The sequence below is a fragment of the Salvia miltiorrhiza genome, chromosome 2, assembly GCF_028751815.1.
Source record: "Salvia miltiorrhiza cultivar Shanhuang (shh) chromosome 2, IMPLAD_Smil_shh, whole genome shotgun sequence".
NCBI classification, from domain to species: Eukaryota; Viridiplantae; Streptophyta; class Magnoliopsida; order Lamiales; family Lamiaceae; genus Salvia; species Salvia miltiorrhiza.
Window position 1 is genome coordinate 56,138,336 of NC_080388.1, and position 24,448 is coordinate 56,162,783.

Here is a 24,448-nt window from a genome sequence, read left to right on the forward strand (position 1 = left end):
CTCGGAGCTCACTCGACTGCACACGCTTAGCGTCAAGGATGAGCCCTAATTCTCCCATTCCGTCGAAAATCGCCGCCGCAATATCCAGTAAACCCGCCGCCTAGCTTTTCTCGATGAGGAGTCGCCTAGCTTTTCTCGATAAGGAGTCGCCTCTTTCTCTCAAATCCGACGAAATCCGGTGATAAAGGCCGACGATGCCCGTCGCCATCTACACTATCGGCGTGCTGTTGAAGAAGGACGCCTTCAAATCAGAGACCATGGCCAACATGATCTCGATCTCGATTGGGGTCACGATCACCGCCTACGGCGAGGCGAAGTTCGATTCGTTGGGGGTGATTCTGCAATTGGGGGCGGTGACGTTCGAGGGAGAATTCGAGTTTCCATTTCGATTATGTGATTTTTGGGAGCAATGACGCCGATTTGGAATTCCCGATTTGGGGCTTGGGAACTTGATTTCGTGATTTTCCTCATCTGACGGCGATTGACGCCGGAAAAGTTGGTCGGAGAAGATGAGATGTGATTTTTTTTAATGAACGGTGTGCAGATTAGCCCCCGAACTCCAAAAAGGAAAAAGGTGTTAGCCCCTGAACTCCAAAAAAACGGTGCAGATTGCCCCCTCTGACTAACGGCCCATAACGGTGTTAAGTCAGAGGGGGCGATCTGCACCATTTTTTTGAGTTCGAGGGCCAATCTGCACACACAGTTAGTAAGAGGACTGAAATGCTCTAAGGGCCTTCACTTGATGGGCCTATCTGCACCTTAACCCTTTTTTTTTAAAAAAAAAAAAGCTTGACAAAACGACGTCGTTTTACATGGCCGACGGTTAGTCCACGTATGCAATTTCCGGCTACCACGTCAATTACGCTTAAGGTGATGGTCAACACGTGTGCACTTTACAATGAAATTAAAAGGTGATGTATTATAAGGCTAATTTTGAAGGTCATGTGGAATTTGCAAATTCGGCAATAGTTCGTGTATTTTTTTGCTATTAACCCTTTATATAAATACTTCAACAATTTATAAAGTACTCTTAACATTTTATAAGCTATTAAAGCATCTTAAAAGTTATTGGAGCTTATATACTTAATTTTCAAAAGATTAGCCAAACAACTCTTAAGTTGCAAGATATATTAACCTGACTTCCAAATTTGATTAAGGTGGTGTTAACTAAGCTTATCTCACACAATTTATAAACTCTAATAGTTATGTTATGATGTTTTGATAACTTATAAAATATAATATTTTAAGAATTTATTAGTTGTCAAAGTGTTAAAATACATTTATAAATTGTCAAAATATTTATATGATTGAAACTTATAAGTTAAAGATATTTTTATAATATCTTAATTAGAGAGCAAAATTGAGAAGATGTTAAAATGTATAATATCATGAAGAGCAATTTTTTTCTTTAGAATGTATTAATTTTTGCATAAATTTTCATTTGTGGAGTAATAGGACACTTACAAGTGTTCTATTATAGTTAGATATGTTTGGTTTGAGTGATAAGGCGTGATTGATAAATTAATTCACCTCAATCAAGTATTTAGTTTGCATGATTGGGCTCGTGATTGATAATTCGGCCCGTATTTAATAATCCAAATGAGTGATTATTTATCACTCCATAGTTGGATGGATTATTTAATCACCCCTCCAATCCTATCAATCTTATGCATCTCATCCACCAAACCAAATGCCTCCTAGTGAATGGTCCGCAGGTGAGTTATTATCTTAATTTAAGAGCGAATGCATTGTTCGCATGTTCTCATGATAAATACAGATTTATCGAACCTATTATATATATATATATATATATATATATATATATATATATAGGGGAGAGTTCAATGGAGACCACTCCCCTATATAGAGAATGAAGACCAAATCTAGTTCCTTGATCTAACTTAATCTAATGGTGGTAATTTAATTGATTAAATTTATTAATTTTCATTTATTTTATAATCAAAAGGTCAAGCATGTCATTTTCTATTTAACCCTAATCTCACTCACTCTCTCTCATTCACGCTCTCTCTCTCTCTCAATCACTATCCCCTCTCATTCACGCTCTCTCTCTCTCAATCACTCTCCCCCCTCCCCCGCCGCCTCCCCAATCTCCAGTTGCTCTGCCGCCTCCCCATCTCTGCTGCTCCGCCGCCTCCCCATCTCTCCTACTGCTCCGCCGCCTCCCTCCCCGCCACCTTCCCAATCGCCTCCATCTCTCCTGCTGCTGCTCCGCCTCCATTGCTGCTCATGTTTTCAGACCTCTGATATCCGTCACGATTTGAGGACCTTCCACCCCTGCCACCAAACTCGCCCCTGCCATTGAAATCACCCCTGCCGTAACCCCTTCCACCTCCGTAGTTCCCACGTCCTCTTACTCCCTCATTTCTGAATCCAGAACCCCTTCCAGATTGAAATCTCCCCTTGGCATTTCCTCGAGTGTTCGTAGACCTCTTCTCCTCAACAAATGATTGGCGTACACCAATTGTCACTGGAGAAGCCTGAAATGTCAAATTGAATGTTCTTAGAGAGAACTCCATTAACATGGAGATTGATTCCTGAATAGAGTCTTATGAGGGCTTATGAATAAGTTCCAAAAACGGGCTTATTTCAATGTATAAGGTGATATATCGAATAGATATGAATAAGCTTATTCAGGAATATGCATCAAGATAATTCAGGAATTTAATCTCGATTTTTTTGTACTGTGTTCGTTGAAAAATAAATGAACATGATAATGTTCGTAGAAAAACAAATGAACATATAAATGAACATGATAATGTTCGTAGAAAAACAAATGAACATACTAATGTTCATCAATATGTTCATAGGAAAACAAATGAACATACTCATGTTCACCTATTATGTTCATTGACGGATCAGGTCCCAGAATTGGAAGAGAGTAATTTTCGGGATTTGCTCAACCAGATGCCATAATTCGTGGATTTGAGTGGACGTTTTTGCCCTTTTTGGATTAAATAAATGTAATTAACCATTATTTAATTACATGAAAAATCAAATCAGGAAATAATCTGGATCATTGATTGGATTGAGATGAATGGCCTTGATTTGGTCTTCATTCTCTATATAAGAAATGGTCTCCATTGAATGCGACCCTATATATATATATATATATATATATATATATAGATATGGTGTGGTTCTAGAGAGAACTACATTATTTATGAGAACTTGAGAACCATCAAATCTAATGCATCCAATATAAAAATTAATGCATTCATTGTTAAAATTAATGCACTAAAAAAAACAAAAAAAAATTGCTTCTTTCAGGATTTGAACCCAGGATTTGCATTCATCCAACAAGATGATGCATCCACCGTAGATCTTGATGATCAAATGACTGAAAATAGTTCCCCGTTCTTCTTTTATTTAGTAGTTCTTTCTTGAACCTCTACATATATATATATATATATATATATATATATATATATATATAGGGGAGGGCTAGAATAAAAACACTCTTAAGTGTATAAAATATAAATGATTTTTAGCCCTTAGATCATCAAGATCTACGGTTGATTCGTAACCCTTTTGGATGAATTCGTGGTCCTGGGTTCGAATCCCAAAGGTAGCAAAAATTTATTTTTCATAATTCGTAACCATGTTGGATGAAATCGTAACCCTGTTGGATAAAATTCGTACATTAAAAAACGTTTATATTTATATTTTAAAAAGTGTTTTTACTGTAGCCCTCCCCTATATATATATATATATATATATATATATATATATATATATATATATATATATATATATAGAGAGAGAGAGAGAGAGAGAGAGAGAGAGAGAGAGAATGGATCCATAGAGAATGCATATATTTTTAAGAATAGAGAATTGATATTGACCCTTAGATATAGCGGATCTTACGGTTTAGATTATTAGGTGTATTTTACATCCAGATTTAATTAAAGGTTAGTTATGTAATTTTATTATTATTTGTAACCGCTCTATCCTAATATGGAGTTGACCGAATCTTCATATTTTCGGTAGTTGAATATGGTACATTTATTTTATTTTTATATTATTTTGAACTTAATAATATCATTTAATTTATGTACACAAAATAATTGTATTCAAACCAGAGCTCATTAATTTGGTAGTTTGTCATTAGATAATATTCACCGTGTACATCTCATTCATAAAAATATATACTGTATTCAAGTAATAATAAGAAATATTCATTTAATATTTAAAAATAATCAGTAATTTTAAACAAAATATATGTATTTGTCAATGCCGTAGTAATAACTCATTTCACTTTGCACGTCTCAACTACTAAATAAAATCACATTAATTTCATGATATAAATTTCCATTCAAAACCAATGCAGAAATCACAAATTATTCATTGTTCTAAATTTCCATCTTGTTGGTAGTAGGAGCAATTTCTTCTGGACCTTCTTGGATCGATTTTCTCGTTCCGGCAACATGGTCAAAATGTTAGTAAATTGCTAGAAAATCACAAAATAAAATATAATAATGAATAATTTATTTAATCTTTCGAATAAAAACATGTTATTAATGAATAAACAATTTATACATTATACATCTGCAATCTTTTCAAAATTTGTGGCAGCACTCTTTCCGACCACTCCAACATCTGGCTCGCCAGCCGTTCCTACACTGAACCACTCTTGAATTAACTCACCATGGCGAATTCATCATCTGTTGATGAAAGGCCCTTTGCGTTTGTCACGGCTTGAGCTATCAACATCACCAGTGCCATCCAGATGTATATATCTTATGTTTTCCATTGTCTACTCATTCAAAGATCAATGCAAGCATATTCAATATCAAAATATTCAGTTTTTACAGTAATGAATAAAAGATAATTATAAATCGAATAAAGATAATGACGAATAAAACAAATAAATTTTTACATTGAATTGTAATATCACTTGAATAAATATAATTATTAATGTACTACTGATATAAAATTCTTGGTCTTGATTCCCTCTCTGCTTTGGACCCATGGCAAAAACCAAAAACAAGTTAGATTCATTAATTATTTCTTCTTATTCGAAAGAATATTTTTCATTATTCTAAACAAACAAATCTTGGCTTATGAATAGTAGTTTCATTAAAGCATGTAGCAGCAATAATTAACAAATTCATATTCAAAACAAGATCAGTTTATAGATCTCGAGAGAACATAAAATAGAAATTGTTACATTACATGCTTTTGTCAGTTTTTGGATATTTCTTTTTAAATAATTCAGATATGGGGAATTGAACATAGTTGGATATTTCATAAAATGCCATTACCAGCAACATATTTCGAACGAAAGCAACAAGTAATTTTCGATAGAGGCAACTAATTTTTCGGCACCAGCAACTTATTCACTATGAAAACGAGAGCAACAAGTAATTTTCGAATGCATTTTTATACACAGCAGACAAAAATATGTCGAACTTACCTCGTTCGATTTGTTGAAATCTGAAGCCGAGTTTGGCCTTCTTTTCTTCAAATGAATGGTGAAATATGTTTCGGTGGTCTTCAATTCACAGAAAATATTGAACCCAGATGTTTTTCTACCTTCTTCGATAATCTCCACAAGTTCTGCGACAGCGAAATCGTTGTGTTTATTCCAAATTCCAAAGCCCTACTATCTACGAAAATTTTCGAACAGAAAGTGCCAAAAACCTGATGTTCTTCAACCTTCTTCAATAATCTGGTGATTTTGTGGCTATTCGGAATCCCAAAACCCTAGTTCCAACGATTTTTTTCGAAGAGAGGGTGGAGGAGTGATTTTCGGAAGTAATTGAAACTTACCGATTTACATTCATTGGTAAATTCCAATTTACCCCTTCCGGAATTTCTAAAGCCTTTTTTTAAATGTTATTCGATTTTAATAATACTAATTGGAATAAAAGGGGGCCGTAGGATGAAGTAGATCATACGGTCCTGATTTTTTCTCTATTCTATACTATAGTGTAATTCTCCATAGATCCCTACCCTATATATATATATATATATATATATATATATATATATATATATATATATATATATAAACATGATTTCAACATTACCATCAACATACTGAATGATGCTTTCAAGTTCTCTATTTTCTTCTTTAACGGGTGGAGTTATATTTTCAAGTTTTCAGACTTCTAGAAGAGTTATTTGATTCCATTTTATGGTTTTGGGTATTGCTAAATTTCCTTTGGCAGTATCAGTAATAGAAAGAGTTGTTTCTCCATTTCTAGATCTCATTTGATCAGTATGAATATTAAATCTAGAGATAGTAGTGTTCATTGCTTTATAACAAATTCTATATACATGAACAATATTTTCACTTTGAGATTTCATTTTAAAACCTTCACTCTTTATATTTAAAGTAAGAGTATCCATAATGGTTGGATCAGATAAAGACACAGGAAAATTTGGAAAACAACTAAAATTTATTGGATCATCACAAAGTGAGGATTCAACAATTCCTAATAAAGAATCTTTAAATTGTAGATGCCTTTGGTCTCTGACCATAATTATTCTTTAAATTGTAGATGCCTTTGGTCTCTGACCATAATTAAGGCACTGACATTTAGTCTTTCTCTAGTTAATGGTTTCAATCCAATTTGAACCATTCCTAGATGTAAAAATTTATAATTTTGAGATTTATGGTCTTCAATTAGATATTTTGAAAGTAGGTTGAACAAATCAAATCCTCATATGAGAGGGATAGGTTGTTCTATCGTTTTTACGATATAATCACTTCGAAATTCGAAGGTTTCTTGTTTATAAATTTTTGCTTGAGAGATACTGGATAATTTCCAGTCTTGTAATTTTCAGATAAAATTATATCTTTATTTTTGTATTTTTATGAACTATTTGAAGATGATATCTTCTTAGAAAAATTTCTTACCACTTTATTCATTGAAGAGTTTTGATTGATACTGTCAAGAATTTATCATACCTTACCCTTTAGGCTTTACAGGCTTTACGGTACCTGACTTAGAGCAGAGCTCGTGTAGAGCAATCAAAAACTTCAACTTATAAAATAGATAGAAATTTTTAAACTTATTTGGAAAAAATTCCAAGAGGTTAATGATAACCTTGAAAGTCTTGAAGCAACCTTGCAATTTGCAAACTACTATTCTGTTATATGGATTTTAAGATAAGACTATGTTCTTCAAAATCAAAAAAGAGAGAAAAATGAACTACAATTCTCTTCGATATTTTTGGCCACAAGAATTCTTATCAAATGGTGGCCCAACGAAGACTTCTTTGGAGAAGGAATAACCGTTGATAGAAGAGGCATTCTTTCTATTAAACCATCTCAAGTCATTGAAAGACATCTGAATTATCAGACCCCGTCAAAAAATTCCTCGCTTAAAGATCTTTTTCAAACAATGGATAAAGATTCAATCAATTCTTTATGGAAGGAAAGTTTTCGAAAAAGAAAATCCAGAAATGATACAAGGAGGAAATTCTTCATCAATTCCATCTTCATCAACAGTAGAGAATTTAATCTCTGACACAGAAATGATTGATAATGAAGATTTTCAAGAAGCCCAAAATCCATTTGGTGATATCAATAAATTTCTGTTAGAAGACATCAAAGAGTAAACACATTCAGAAAGCGTAAATACGCAAGCACTGATGTAATTTCCTATAATGGAATTTTACTATTTACTTTTTTTTAAAAAAACTTTTTTGACTTTTTAGTATTGCTTTTGAATTTTGTGGCAGTGTGTCGAGTGTTTTGTTGGCACTTTGATCTTCGGCTATTTAAGAAGTCATTCCTCGAATGTTTGAGGCATCAGAAAAAACACTCTTTCTCTTTATGTTTTCGCATCTAGTCCTCTTTGTATTATAAAGCTTTGGTTGTAAAAGTTTGAATTGTGTGCTCACAAGAATTAATGTATGTTCTTGTTTTGTTTTCTTTCCTTATGAATTTACCTATTAATGCATTTGAATTTTGGAATTCTCCACTAGATTATTATATTCGTTGAATATAAAAATTATTAAAAAATGTGCGAGATAAAATATAATCTACACATAACCATATTGAATATGTTAATAGACAAATTGAAAATCCAAATATAGGAGATTCTTATAAAAGAGATTATTATTATTATACCGACGAACAAGGCGGTATATACTGATGAATAACAGAATTTAAAATATTTCGTTCCATCCAGGATTCGAACCCTGAGGAATTTTTTTTCCTCTAAATACAATATCAGCCACAGAATTGATGAAATAAAAGCACGAGATCGTGTCTCAGGTCTCATTAAAAATAGGGGGTCTCATTGGAGCGTTCCCCTATATATAATTATACATACATATATATATATACATATATATATATATATATATATATAGGGTTAGGTTCAATGAAAAAGGCCTAAATATAAGAAAGAAGAGGGAAGTAATCTCATCGGTTGATCTTATCTAATCTAACGGACATGATTTATTCACGCCATGTTCAACGAATTTTTTCGTTGAACATTCGTGAACATATACAATATTTTTGGGGGTTCTGGGTTTCGACCCCCCATATGTTCAACGAAAAAATTCGTTGAACATGGCGTGAATAAATCATGTCCGTTAGATTAGATAAGATCAACGGATGAGATTACTTCTCTCTTCTTTCTTACATTTAGGCCTTCTTCATTGAACCTTAGCCTATATATATATATATATATATATATATATATATATATATATATATGAGTATAATTTATTTCACAATTTTAAATGATTATAATTTTTTCATTTTAATTTTTTTATATATAATAATATCAAATCAAGTTGTCGCCATGTTTAATTTAAAATATGTATTGAATATATTTTCATTAACAACACATAATAATTTTGTAAAAAAAATAAAATTATAGAAGAGAGAAAATAAAAAGAAATAGAAAGAAAATATAACATCAAAATAAAATTTTATTATAATAATAAAATTACCATATACTTTAAAAATAGTTTTTAATTAAAGGTTCATGTTTTTGATATACATGGAGTAGATAATAGATATTCGATTTCAACACCATATCAAAACCGACTTCAGATTATAATGGATTTGTTCCACTCGACGACTCCAGCTGTAAAACCCCATTAAAAAGAAAAGAAAAGAAATAAAATAAAAACACCCCATTTTTTACGCTCATGCGCATCCAACCGTTGATTTATCACTACCTACTCATATTTGAACCGTAGATGATCCCACAGCCTACGATAAATATCCCTGCAGCTCCGCGTCAGAGGTGTATCTTCGTTGTTTCCTCCAAGCCGCTACTTCCTTTTGCATCTTTTTTGTAGGTTTTGATCGTGAGTTAGTCTTTCGATTTGGTTATGGGTATTCAGCGTTTGGCTTCTCCCTTTGTTCTATGCTGCTTGCTTTTCCTTTCGGCTGAACGTCGGTGGATTTTCAGCCTCGGTTACCAATCGATGAAGATTGGATTAATTTGCAGCTGATCTAACCGTTTGAATTTCCGATTGGCTATGTTTTGTTCGATTCTCTACATAGATGTAGCTTGGATAGATCTATTACAGTATTAAGCTGATTTCGTAGATCCGCGCATGGTATGTCCTTTTCTTAGCTTGGATTTCTCCTTCTATATGTTTCTAATTTCGTTGGTTCCGGTTACTTCGATTTAGGACTTGCTTTGTGTTTGTCTTGTTTCATATGATGTGTTTCTTTGTAGGTTTCCATCTCATCCATGCTCAGGCCACGGGTGGCTTCCAGATCTGAAGATCTCTTGGATGTTATTCATCGTCTCAAAAACTGGTAAAACTTCATGGGTTAAACAACAAAAAGAGTTCGCTATTGTATAATGAAATTGTTGGTAGTATTGTCGTGGTATGTAAAAAAATGAGTGGAGTGATGTGTGCGACACTGAGAAAAAAAGAGCGAGATTGAGGTGAGGTGAGCTGATCGACCTTTACCATGTTGGGTGCGCTCGCATGGTAGGTCACCACATAATAAAAGTTCGTTTTTGTTTTTCGAGGGGAGATGGTACGGTGATTTATCCGGCTCTCCCCTCTTGTGTGCGGTGTCCTTTGTTCGTTTTCGTTTTTCCTTATTCCTGTCGCCAACATCTAGTTCAGCAGCAAACAGTTTGGGTTTTGAATGGGCACTTTTCGAGCCATTCATTCAAGATCCAAACATGATTCTAATCGACGCAAATGAACTTCCCCGAGGGGCTGGGGACGATGAACGCACCTAAGGTACAAGTTAGCACTCTATAACATCTCTATGCTAATATTCCACTAATTTTCTCTTTAATTTACCCAGTAATTTGGCAATATTATTTTTAAACCTAAGGTACAATTAGATATGGCATCTCTATGTTACTAACATTCCATCAATCTTGTCTTCAATTTATTCATCGCCCATGAACTTGTCTTGTTAAAATTATTCAATCAGAGTTGAGCTGATTAACATTCTTGATATTTAATCTCACCCGAGGGCATTTAATTTCCAAATTCTATTCAAGTTTTATTTGGATTCCACCACACCCACGCACTTGAAAGCATGACAGCTCGTGCACTACAACAATAAGCACAACACCCACAAAAATCATAGCACTACATGCTCATGCTTGCAGTACCTTCTGGCACTCTATATCTTAATTATTAACCATTAAAGATCTTTTTTTCTTCACTGGTCCTAGCTTAGTTTTAATGGTATGTTTCATGTTTTATAAGCGGCTGTCTGGTTTATCTACAAGGTTATCTGTTTTGAACAGTATGGTTTGGCTCTTCTTTAGCTTTTATGTTTTATTCAATTATGTCAGTAGTTGTGTTGACCTGTTGGTTTACCTTTGTAGTTTTGTATTTTAGAGCATCTTACTCTGAGTCAATGTAGATGTTGTTGTAGGGCTTGTGTTATGAAGGCACCGCTTTGTACTTTTGTAATGTATTAGCTATCTGGTTGTGAACCATATTGCTTTCAAGGTGCCTGCTGTTTGTTAGAGATAGTGAAGCGGATGAAGTTGAAGTGGTTGGGTTTGTTTTTCCCCAAGCAAGATTATTAATGCTGTGCTGGTGGTGCTGAGGTGCCTTTGTTAGTGTTGAGTCTTTGGCCAATGCAGTTTGCAGACTTGTGTTACAGCCTACAGGGCAGCTGCTGAGCATGCTTGTGCTACAAAGTTGTTTCCTGAACTATGGAACACATCAATGTTTACTGGTTGTGCGTTCCAGATGATGAAGATGCGCCGATTATGTGTTGTCCAGATCATGAAGATGTGTTGACGGTTGCTCTAGACTGTGAGATTGTTTGGAAACTCGAGTTTTTATTGATTTCTTAACTTAGCCATGTGTCATTTAGTTGAACAAAAATCTTTTCAACAGCTCGGATGGCATTTAAGTTTTCCTCTTGTTGACTAGCTGAGAATCTAATGTTTTCAGGCAATTTTGTTCCTCGTCCTGAAACACAGTTCAGCTGGAAACCTAATGTGAATGATGATGATGGTTTGAGGGAATACCGCAATCCGCTCGGTGGTATCTTCTCCGTTGGTATTTTGTTAAATGAATCCAGTATTTTAAGATTTTTCCTCATTTTCTCGGATATTCCATTATGCAGTATCTAAATCTACTACAATTTTTTAATTTGCTAGCTGTTGTTTTTACTTTGTGTTGGAGTTTATATTTTCAAGTAATTGATTTGATGTTTTGGTTGTTGGCGTTATACAAGGAATGCATGAGATAAAGGACGTGACAAGCAGTTGTGTAAGCTACATTCATATATTCTTTCCAAACTACAACAGCATTTGTAAAAATTATCCTACTAAATAGTGGAAGATTAAGTTGCAAAATGAAGAGGAGTATGTTTATGTATTATTGGAAACGGAAAAAATGTGCAAGGTTCATTCTTGGAGCATTTGATTTTTGAGTTGCGAGAAATTGATGTGATGATTTATGGATCCATGAGCTCAAAAATGGTAGAGCGCTCAACGGTTCATTGAGAGGATGGTGGTTCAATTCCACCTGGATCCATCACTTCTATGGCTCTTTGATTGCATCATTTCATCCTTTTGGTTGTCGTTTTGGGCTTTTAGAATCTGTGCATTGCATGTGTGTTTGGAGTGTTGGCTGATCGTTTGGGCTCCTCTTAAGGTATATTAGTTTCTCATCGTTTCTTCACAGTTTGTCCTTTTTCCTAATTGGAGTAGATAAAGTTTAACAATTCGTTGCTCTTTGTCCTACTTTAAAGTGTGTATTATTTTATCCTTTATTATAGTAGTTAAGAAAAATATTAAATTTATTAAATAAAACTTCGAATATAAGCAATATCAATAATAAAATCATATTTGATGTAACTGCCAAGTTTTGTGGCTTAATCATATGCTTTCTATATATTCCTAATGCATATATGTACTTTTCTTAAATCATTTCGACTATTTAGGTTTATATATACGATGTGGCTTAATCATATGCTTTCTGTATATTTACTTTTCTTTAATCATTTCGAATATTTTAGGTTTTGATTATACGATATTGAACGAGGACCGTAAAAGTAAGGAGATGATGACAAAGAAGAAGATTTAAAGAAGACCACACAAATGACGAGGGAGACGTCTTCATAAAAAGATTATCCAAGAAACCACGTGAATGAGAGCGAAAGTTATATATTCAATTACTTCAATATATCCAATTACTTCTTCCATCTACTTTCAAAATGAGTTTTAATAAATTAATTGATTATATTTCATTTCAGTGTTGGATTTGTTTTCTATGTTATTCGATTTGATTTGAAATTATTCGATTCAAAATTCTAAGAGAATTAAAATTGTAAACATTACACAACTCTTGCAAGTTTTCAAGAAATCACCAAAAAATGAATCGCTTCCATTAATTTACACAGAAATCATGGAGTTTTCATAGTCCAATAACTCATAAGTTTAAATAACTTTTTCTTAAACATTTCGCCATCTTCAATTGTTTTTCACTAATAAAGTATATCATCAACTGATTAAGGTTTCATCTTTTTGCTTAACTAAACTAACCAACATAAAACAAAACTAACTAGAACAACGCCTACAACATGCACTGAGGGACGGTGGTCGGACGTCTAGGGGCAATGGGCTCTTCAACTAGTCAGTTAGACTGATTACTGAGCATGTGTGGAATGTGGTGGTTTAAAACTCGCTTTGTGAAAATCTCTTTTTCCATCTTATTAATATAGTATGAGTTTGGTTTAAGACCATGTAAATGAAATGTATCTTAACTATGAGAAATATAAGTTTGCAGTATGTAAAGCACAAAGTAAAGCACACAGGTTTAACGTGGTTTAAAGCTAACTTCTCATACATCCATGACCATGTTAAACAGGGGAATCCACTTCACTTTAAGATTCCTTATTTTTAGGTTGCAAGTCAACCAACCAGCTAGTTATGTTAAGTTGATTCTCGAGTTACGCGTCCGTAACCGTTTCATGCAATCTGCGCGCTTTAAATTTCGTACTTCAAATATCGTATTATTGAACTGTCATCACTAAGCACACAAACATATCAATCAACCGATTTCCACCCAAACTGACTAAGTTGTATGATTTGAACTAAAACTTTCAAAAAGATTTTTTAACATACACTATATTCAACACACAAATTTAATTATCTCTGTCAGTAGATTAGCTAACTGATCACTTACTTGGTAAGATAAACAATTTGGATGAAATAAGCTCGTTCATTATCTATTGATCTGTGTCACCTCGATGCTAGACTTGCTAGTTGATATTTGCTAGTTGCCCAAGTCTTATCTTCAGTTAAATATAAAAGCAATGCAAATTTTTTTAACTAATATATTTTCCCTCATAAATTAATATTACTTGCTCAAGACCAATAATATCAAATTGAAATTTATATTCATTCAATTAAAATTTCTTAATTAATTAAAACTAAAATTAAATAAATGGATTGGTCCCATCATCGGCACCCCGTAGAGGACACCATCTTCTACTAATGTAGCCGTTCATTAGTCCCACGAATATTTAAATGATCATATAAAGGGAGAGATTACTTTAAATCTATTTATTGAAGACAATATCATTCATTAATTTTTATGTTGATGACTCGAGCCCAAGACGTCTTGAACATTAACCTCCTACCACTAAACCAACACACACTATAATACTCCCTTGCTTAATTCATACTCATGTAACTCAACCAAAGAACACATTATTTCTGAACAAACACCAACTTATTTACACATATAAGTGTGTAAAACCCACCACTCAAAATTCATCAACACACTCCCACCACAAACAAAAAATTTACAATGTCTCCAAATATATTTCTCTTCTTAGTTTTTGTATTTTCAGTAACATAGTCAGAGAAAAATGAAAAAAAAAAAACAAACCAAGTTACTCTCAACTTCAAAATGCACACTCTAATGACAGCAGCTCCTGTATATTGCGATGAGACAGAGACGATGGTGTTACCCGACTATACAAGCCGCCTCTTGAAGGTTCGAGCAGTGGTCTGGTAAGTACGAACCAGCAACCCAACGCCAATCCCGACCCCAAGGCACACCCCAAGTCCGATTCCTACACCCACTCGTACCCCAGCATTGAACCACGATAGCTCTCCATCTTCACCTTCAATATATTCGGTCTGTCTCCAGTATAAGTCGTATTCTTGATCGCTCTCTGCTTTATATCGGTTATATTCTGCCAGCTGAAAAGAGCAAAAAGGAACTCTCTTTAGAATTTTAATTGTATGAAATCACTGATGATATACTAGCAGACAAAACACATGTTTGGAAATCAAAATTACCATGAGAGCTAGTAATCTATAGTACTATTTATTTATGTTAGGTTGCTAGCACATTTTATTTCGGATTAAAAATCGAAATCATGGATAATTAGATTCCAAGGTTCTCTTGGAAAGGAGACAAATAGTGTTGCACTGCATTTCCCATATTGATGATCTTATTTGGGTTCAAATGCGTGTCACTACTCTTTCAAACAACACAAATGAGATTGCAAACGAAGCTAAAAACATCCCTAGTAGAGAAAAGAGCCACTATTAATCATTAACATCGGATACTTAGCATCTCCATTTATGATAAATAAATTTTTGACAAGAGACTACGCATGCCAAGCCACCAAATCAACTATATAGCATGTGCAGACACCATGAATGTTTTTTAGAAAGCGTTAAAAGTGGGCACAAGCTATCTTATCCTGCAAAGAAGATTAGCCTTCAGAAGTTTTAAATGCAAAAAGAGACATAATGGGACCGGAGTGGAAGTCGACCTACCTAGTAGAATTCATAAAGGGCCAGGCATGTGTGTTTTTAGCAGCAAACAGAAATAATAAGAGAGACAGCAAAAAAGGTGTTACACCCTATCTTTTTAGTGTATGTGCCTGCCCATACCTAAGATATGTTGAGGATAAGATTCTACTGCTAGCTTATATTCAGTCCCAACGGAAATGGGCTTTTTGTCGCAATTGAAACATGTTTCACCAGAGGAGGCAGGCAAACAGCCATAGTGGAGGATAAGATTAACCAAACCCAACTTTATACCATTCTTGAATAAATTATTCTAGGGAGTTTGAAACTTGTCCTTAGAAACTAAGTAGTAGGTTCTGAAGAAATAATATGCAACCACAAAACTCCGTCATTACTATATTTTCTTTCCTTTTCATTGTATGTATGATGAGTAGCTTGAAATCAACATGAAAGGCACTCTCATTCAATCAGAGGTAATCAAATTGTCTACTAGTTCTTGTGATGCAAGACTGGTATGTAATGTCAAATTAACAACCCAGAGAAATGCCACAAGCAAAATATTCTGCCGGCCTAATTCAGCTTCGAGTATAAGTGCCTATCTTTTAATATCCGTGTAATAGATATCTTTAAAAAGGCATTTTAGATTCAACATATGACTAGCAAATAATACAGAAAGTGAAGGGCAAGTTAGTATAAGGCTAAGCTGGTTCAACATATCGCAGGATGAACATAAGAGCCGTTGAACAGGTTGGAACAAGACAGGAAATTCAAATTTATTACCTGCAGATCATTCCCAGATGCAAAGTCTTCATGAGATTCAGAAGCATCATACTCTGGGATTGAATGTAGAACACCCTTCCTGTGTTTCTTTCGGTGATTAAGCTGCACGCTCTTGGTTAATATGACGGGGGTTCCTGAGGAGGTACCTGCCACGTAAACTTCAATCGTGGGAGATGAAGATTCAGAATCCTTTATTTGCTTCCCTTTCAGAAATCCAGTGCCAGCACTAATCACAGATTCGCAATTCATACACCACTTTCTAGCTGCATTCGTTGACTCCCCAACACATCCATTGCTACTCGACATTTCCAAAACCCCGGAGATCACAAGATCATCCTTATCAAAAACCTCGAATTTCACACTTCCTGTAAACCTTATACTATCTGTACTGACAAATGTGGCCTCTTCTGATTTCTTATCAACTCTGTCGCGTCTAAGAATACACGAGATCCCTTGTGATTGCATCGAGCATCTTGTTCCGTTCACTTCAAGGACAGAGTCCGGGGAGGCGGGGACATGGTTGAGGGTGAGGCATTCTGGGGTGGCATCATCAACCAAGAAATTGCTGATTCTAACATAGAACACTCTTGCATCGAACCAATGCAACGAAAACTGGCCGGATTGATACAAGGGATGCCGGATAATCTGTAGGCCTTGATGATCACTCAAATTACCATTGCTATGAAATTCATAAGAACTCTCCATCCTCTCTCACTCACTTAACTTGCACAACGTATTCCTTTACAGACATTGATGAACTTGGATGAATGAGCTGAGGAACCCTGATCTGAATAAATGTAATGAATTAATTTAATGCATAATGAATAAAATTGAATAAGCTAGTAATAAGGTACCACAAACATGCTGCAGAAGCTATCAATTGTTCCTAAACATCTCTGATTCAAAAGGGATTATATGAAACCACAAAATGAACACTGACTAATTCCCTAAATTCACACCTATGACTACTTCCTCTATGGAGAAATTCTTGCAAAAAGTTACATCTGTAAGAGGAAAAATGATGTAACAAAATTGTAATAAAATCGAATATTACCCAAAAATGAGATGACGTTGCAATTTAAAACTTAACTTCCAAAAGAAACTCAGACTATAAGATTCAAGCCCTGAAAAATAGAACCGAATTGAATCAAACCTGAGCAACTAATTTTTCAACTGCGAGATTCAGGAAAATACTTTTAATGGAAAGGGAAAAAACATAGAGTGAAAAGAAAGTTTAAGTTTCTACAAATAGTATATTATTCGAATATCATGAAACGTACCCTCAAAGTCTCCTAGCTTTATCACTTCATCTCAATTTTCCACAGCAAAATCACAGACTCTTAACATAAAAGTGGAATACGAGCAAACCAAACCAAACAAAGTGACGAATTTTGACCTCAGAGAGAGAGAGAGAGAGAGAGAATATACAGATGTCACAGAATCCAGCCACCCAACTCACAGAAGTCGGAAAAGAAAAGGACAACAATCACTTGAAACTTGATGACAACAGCTTACCATGAAATCTGGCACACACAAGAAGAATTGCTGGGCTGATGGAAAATCACAATCTTAAAAATAATTTCAAGAAAAGGAATCCAATCAGCCTATGATCCCTCAAATCGCTTTCCTGCTGCAAGTGGGAGCTTTTATTCTCCTCTAGTTTTTTTGTGGCCGAAAATAAAATATTGTGACACCCTTCTTTGGACACAAAACAAATATAGTCTTCGATTTTATTACTTTTCTTGAGTCACGCTTCAATGAGGAATAGGTAGAGCTACTTTGAAAGGAAGATCCTATTCCTGTACTTGGACAGACCTGAGCAGTTTTATATTAGCAGAACACTAAAATATCTGTAAATATTTTATTGTGTTTTTGACCAGTCTGCTTAAGGCTTAAGAGTAGGCTAAATTGATTATATTAATTGGGAAATAGCTAGGTGGAATGCGTATGTAAATACATGCAAATAGATTGGATTATTTGTTGCTGAGAATTAAGGAGAAGCAGTGTTGATGGAGATGGGGGATTAATCCTTCCAATCGATCTTATCCAAAAGATTTGCATTGTACGAGGTCGGTGGCTGACATTAAACTGAAAGTGATTTTTTTGAAGTCTTTAGCTTAAAATTGTGAAAATCACTTATTGTTTCTGTGGTCCAAAAACACCCAACGGAAGTCTATGTTACCCTACTAATCCTAATGGCCTTAACATTTGTGTTAATAGGCAAAAGTGCCTCATTCCTTATTCATATTTTGAAAAATGTCCACCCTTATCATGCAAAGCTATCCATGCCCTAAATTACTAATTAACCCTTAAGTGTGTCAACATCAAATATAATGATTTCGGTTCTCTTACACAATCTTACACATTTTTAAGTTTCAATGCATTTCTTTACAATAATGACCGAAATGATTTCAATCTGTGCATGCAATGATTTTGTAAGTCACTGTATATATATATATATATATATATATATATATATATATATATATATATATATATAGGGTCAAGTTAAACAAAGAAATACCCTATGCATAGATAATAGAGAATAAATCTTAGCCCTTAAAACCGCTTAATCGTGCGGTTTAAAATAAATCCGCTGCCCAATTTTAATTACCACAAATATTGTTCGAAATTACATTTTAAATAGAATAAGGGCATTTTGGTATCTGTGCAAATCATTAAAAACTGCAACCACCGGATTTTACTCTCATTTACCGCATTTCATCCCCCCCAACATTTACTGCCAACCTAATCGATTCAAAATCCGATTTGAGGTTCCGAGGAGATTTCGACGCAACAAATCCAATTGAAGGTGGGTAATCATCCGATTTGAGGTTCCAAGGAGATTTCGACGCAACAAATCCGATTGAAGGTGGGTAATCGTTTGAAGTTTCGATTTTTCACCAAACAAATCAATTCAAAATCTTATGGTTCAATAACTTTTGTTTTGTTATTTCGATTTCAATGTCAGAATCGTCGGCGACTTGTTCGTAAAGGGTTGGGTTTTGAAGATCTGCTGAAATCGAACGGACCAACTTCGATTGCAGGTAGCTATTCGTTTCAAGTTCTGATTTTTCACAAAACAAATCAGTGTTTTTTCGATTTTTGTTTGCCTTTCCATGGAATTAATTTAGGTATTATTGCTTCGAATATGATGTTTTGAACAACTGATTGTTGTTGACGATGAAGAAATTTTTTGTAAAATTGCAATTCGAGATTATGAGATTTCAGATATTGGGCTTTCAATTTTTTGAATATAAGTTCAGTTTTTCAATTTCTTGAAGATATGGGTTTATGAAATATAAGTGTATTATAAAATTTGTGGTTTTGATTTTGAGGCTTTGGATGTCGATTTAAAGCATGATTGGATTTTGTTTAAAGTATTTGGGGTGTTGGTTGATATGTACAAATGCAGAAGAAAAAAAAACGGTCATCGTTTCAATCGTCGGCATCTGCGACGAACGCGGCAGTCGCTCGCTGACTTTACGTGACGGGCTTGTCGAAGCACACGACTGCTGCCGCTGCTGGTTCGAGCGCGCATCCTGGCGCCGCAGCACCCCGTGCTTGCTGCCCATCTCGCTGATCAAGGTGAGGATTTCAGTTGGCATTTTTTTTGGCACTTTCATGGAATTATAATTCTGGGCAAATCAACCACATGAACAAGTTTAAATTGAATTTACTTTGACAACTTAGTTAAATGCGAACTACACAATATATGTTTGTTGAAAGTTCAAAACCGAAATCATAAGACCTCATTTCCAACTTCAATATACTCTGGTTTTGATTGCATATTCGTTTTGGGTTTGTAGAACAATCAATAATATTCTATTAATGATCTCCAAATTTTCCATTGTAATAATCAAATGTTGTTTCGTTGAATTCTTTTAAGTTTGTTGGAAAAAGAAGGTTTCACCAATATATCAGTTCATAAAGCTTTGAGTTGTTGCTTTGCCACCCGTTCGAAATATTTGTCGGATTGTTCAATTCATTCTCCATGTTTGTTCAAAATGTTTATTGCGAAATTATTATTTGATAAACATCTTATTTGTTTTTTTGTCATGTGTTCTAAATATTTCTTTGGTTGTTCAATTTGTTCTCCATATTTGTTCAAAATATATTTTGCGAAATTATTTTTTGATAGACTTCCTATTGCGAGATATCATTGTCGTCATCCGATCCGAGCCCCAAGACGTTGGAAACATACTGAAGGCAGATGAATAGCTGATGCTGGTGGTGGAGCACGCAAGCGGTGCAGATCGCGGATAATACGCCCAGGTGGGGGATGCAGTGGACGAGGATCGGGGCCAACAAACAAAATGCATAATTCCCGATCCGTCATGAAAGTGGGTTTTCTGGCATAATTCAAGATTTTCGAGAATGAGGAATGATTGTGAGAGTAGGAGGATGAAGAAAGATGCCTTTTCTTTTCCATTTTTCTAATTTATTTTATTAATTTGTGAACAAATTTTCTATAGTTGATAGAGACGAATGAAGAGATTTTTCATAAGTATGATTTCTATAGTTAATTTTGAAATTGTGGTTTGTTCATCTATAAATTATGTTATGTTCATTGAAAATTAGAGTGCGTGTTCATTGATAAGATATAATTATTCGTTACGTATTATATTCCTGAATACTACTATTGATATCTAATTGAAAATTGTAAAAATATTTAACATATAACATTTCGAACAAGCTTAAAAAAAATACAAACATCTAAATAAAATATTCGATTTTTTTTTACTGACATTAAATATCTGTGATTATTCATTACATATGACATTCATGAATAATATGATCTTATTCATCTTAATGTTTTTAATATTCACAATTCTTGAATAATATTATCTTGCTGATATAAAATATTTAACATAAAGCATTTCGAACAAGCATTAAAACATTATGAACATAAAAATATTTTTGAATTTTTCTTGCTGACACAAAATATTTAACATAGAACTTTTTGAACAAGCATATTAAAATTACGAACACCTGAATAAAAATATTTGAATTTTTCTTACTGACAATTCCTACCAACATAAAATGAATTATATTCAAAGTGACACTTGATATTATGTTACATTATATAGGTATCTCTCAAATTGAAATATTCATTCCAAAATCACAATCATAAATAACTGAAAAAGTTCCCAATGGGATCGAACTTCAATACCGTATAAACCACATGGACTTTTTCATAATCTTGCATTTCATTCACAATGACGAAGCAGATAAGGTTAATGTGCATCAACGAGTTAGATACAGAGCAAATTCTAGATCTCCATAAAATCAACTAATAAACAGTCAAAATAATATACTGATAATCCGACTAATAAATCGACAGAAAATGGCGATCTAGCTGTATACACATAAAAAAATCCACAAAATAAAATGAAAAAAAAAATAAACAAATCATTGAAGCTAAACATGAAAAGAGTTCCTAACAGCAACGTCAGTGACGAGAACACGAACTTGATTGTTGGCCATTAGATTTGCCATCTGAAAAAAATCGAAGGAGACAAAGATAGCTTTTTTAGAGTTTGCAAATATCTGCCTCTCATAATGTTTAGTATTCTCCTCGCAAGGAGGAAAAACAAAAAAAATGTGAATTCAACGAGCACCATTTAACAAATGAATTAGCAATTTAAGTAAACGAACAGAAACAATTAATAAACGAACAGAGAATTACGCACAACAGTAAACAACCAAATGACGTAGATATATTATTAAAACTAAAGTTTGATGAAGTGTTAATGCTTGTTTAATAAAATAACAGTAAACTGGAAAAAATAGCGAAATATGAAGTCCACTTTAAAAAGCAAAAAAAAAATGGGAATTCATAACACAATTGAGAAATGAATAAACATCATCACAAAACGAACAGACAACTTAAAACAACCGAATAGGGAGGAACGCACTGTAAGGGATGTTGACGTAATGGTGTAGATAAACAAATCATATACAGAACTTAACACAAATATTCCTACAGAACTTAAAGCTTCTCAAGACTTACATATTTTCGGTATAATGGTGTAGATGGGAAAAACGTATCTACAGAAAATGAAAAAAATTACCTAGATCTTCCATGAAAACAGACTCCATGGTCGCCGACTTCAAGCTTCCCAAGACTTACAGATTTTCGGTATAATAAGGAGAAGAAGAGGTTTTACGGTAGAAGATTTACGGTATAATGAGAAGCAGAACAAATTTTACAGAAGAAGAATTTACGGTAGAATAGATATTGAGAATCAAATCTTACCAAATAAAAATAGATAAATTAAGATTTGTTTTCCTAAAAACATGCTGGTCGAAAATATCAAAGTACAAAACTAACCTTTTCGGTTATAATAATAGAAAATATATAGAAAAAAAATGGCCATTAGATTTGTTAGATTGGATGATCCAGATTAATTCTCCTTTCTCTAAATATTTATCATTCTCTGTTTAACCTTTCTCTCTCTATATATATATATATATATATATATATATATATAGTGTTCATATCTTTAAATTGTAAATATATCGACCGGACACTAATTAACACTTAAACAATATATTAAATTAAATTCAGCAAAATAGTAAAAATTAATATAAAGATACAAATAGATAGAATACAAACTTTTATGTCGATATATCATCGATCCGGCCGGTAAAATGGCCAGAGAAATGTATCCGACCGGGTACATTTCAATTTACAAATGACCCGGCCGGATACATTTTTCCTTGACAATTACCGGCCGGATCGATGATATTTAGGCATAAAATATTCTATTTTATTCAATTTCATAAAAAAAAAATCAAGACGCTAATAATATATATCCATGCGTATCTATCTTAAATTTTTTATTTTTTTCCCCTTTAATATCTTAATTTCAATACATATATTCTTTGAAATTATTTGTATATATATATATATATATATATATATATATATATTTATATATATATATATATATATTGTGTTATTCTTGAATGTTGATATATAATACTATATAACACTATATATATCGTGTAAATCAATTGATATCTTTAAATTTAAAATAAACTCAATATCCGTCCCAAATAAATGCATGCTTGTTACCCAAAAAAAAATCATGCATATTACCGATACATAAAGGTAAAAATATCTTTCTTCAAAATTTGATTCCCTTTTGATAGACATAAAGCCGATACAATCGGCTTCTTCACTTTTACCCACTTACTTTAAAATACTAGGGTTTTTTACTCCACCACACACCTCTATCGGCTTCTTCACTTTTACCCACCGAGAGAGAGAGTTCAAAAGATTGAAGCACAGAGAGTTCAAAAGATTGAAGCACAGAGAGTTCAAAAGATTGAAGCACACTCGGACTCATCCATGGCATCTTCTTCACAGGTATTTATTTTTAATTTTCATGAAATTGAATAGAATAATGTATGCTAAAACACGATCGGTCCGGCCGGTGAAGTGGCCGGATAAATCGATCCGGCCGAGAACATTATTTAAATGAAACATACGGCCGGATCGATTTATCCGGCCATTTCACCAGCCGGACCGATCGTGTTTTAGCATAAATTATTCCATTTTAATTAGTTGTATGTTTATATTAATCATTAGAAATTTACTGAATTTAATTTAATTATATTTGTTTAAGTAATCATTATTGAATTATTATTGCGAGTTTTGCTGGGTATTACATTGCATTGTTTGTGTGGTTTTTGTGTAATTTAATAAACTAAAGTATTTTATGCCTATATAGAAACTATCCGGCTGGCACTATGCCCGGAATAATGCGTCCGGCCGGAACAGTTTCAATCTGAAATGTACCCGGACGGATTCATTTTACCGGACACTTCACTGGCCGGATAGTTTCTTTTTAGGCCTAAAATACGTTACTAAATATATCTGTATGTTTACATTAATTATTGAAACTGTTATTTTACTGAAACTGTTATTGTTTAATTATTGAAACTGTTATTAAATAAATATATTTAATTGTTTAATTATTAATTATTGAAACTGTTATTGCTTGGTAAAATATTAAATTGCAGTTTTTTAATATTTTACTGAATTTAATTAAATTGCTTGGTATTAATTGCAGTTTAATAATTTACTGAATTTTTACTCAATTTAATATTAAATTGCTGAATTACTCGAATTTTACTGAATTTAATATTAAATTGCTGAATTACTCGAATTTTACAGAATTTTAATATTTTAATATTACTCAGAGGAAATGTTTTAATATTTTACTTGAATTTTACTATTTTACTGAATTACTGAATTTTAATATTATTTAATTTAATTGCTTGGTATTAATTAATTTCGCCTCTTTTTTAATTATGCCTATTTGTATTATTTTAAAATATTTTACTGAATTTAATATGTTTTCATTTTGTAAATGAACAGGCGAATGTCCCATATCTTCGTCGCGATACTATAGACCAGACGGAGGTTGCTATCAGCACTTGCTATAGGGATTCAC

General features: G+C 33.4%; 2 protein-coding genes and 2 long non-coding RNA genes across 8 annotated transcripts; 2 read left to right on the forward strand and 2 right to left on the reverse strand.

The window, feature by feature from the left end:
• Nucleotides 1–2,165: 2,165 nt before the first annotated feature.
• On the reverse strand, nt 2,166–4,743 carry LOC131009770 (nuclear transport factor 2-like). The gene is made up of 2 exons (XM_057937178.1): nt 4,666–4,743; nt 2,166–2,498 (listed from the first exon to the last, which is right to left on the reverse strand). The coding sequence occupies exons 1-2, from the start codon at nt 4,741–4,743 to the stop codon at nt 2,166–2,168; spliced, it is 411 nt and encodes a 136-aa protein (XP_057793161.1).
• Nucleotides 4,744–9,032: 4,289 nt separating this feature from the next.
• On the forward strand, nt 9,033–11,529 carry LOC131010460 (uncharacterized). The gene is made up of 2 exons (XR_009096561.1): nt 9,033–9,552; nt 9,675–11,529. It is a non-coding gene; the product is annotated as an uncharacterized LOC131010460 (long non-coding RNA).
• Nucleotides 11,530–14,241: 2,712 nt separating this feature from the next.
• Nucleotides 14,242–18,059, reverse strand: LOC131010459 (uncharacterized protein At1g01500-like). 5 transcript variants are annotated; one of them, XM_057937990.1, is made up of 3 exons: nt 17,499–18,059; nt 15,984–16,770; nt 14,242–14,645 (listed from the first exon to the last, which is right to left on the reverse strand). In XM_057937990.1, exons 2-3 carry the CDS (start codon nt 16,686–16,688, stop codon nt 14,415–14,417), a joined length of 936 nt encoding a protein of 311 aa, XP_057793973.1. In that variant the 5' UTR covers nt 16,689–16,770; nt 17,499–18,059; the 3' UTR covers nt 14,242–14,414. The 5 variants fall into 5 exon arrangements, with proteins under 5 accessions (XP_057793973.1, XP_057793972.1, XP_057793971.1 ...); XM_057937989.1 differs by having other exon boundaries at nt 17,412–17,698; XM_057937988.1 differs by having other exon boundaries at nt 17,264–17,698.
• A 469-nt stretch (nt 18,060–18,528) lies between these two features.
• On the forward strand, nt 18,529–20,325 carry LOC131010461 (uncharacterized). Its single transcript, XR_009096562.1, has 3 exons — nt 18,529–18,855; nt 18,955–19,030; nt 19,399–20,325. It is a non-coding gene; the product is annotated as an uncharacterized LOC131010461 (long non-coding RNA).
• Nucleotides 20,326–24,448: the final 4,123 nt, after the last annotated feature.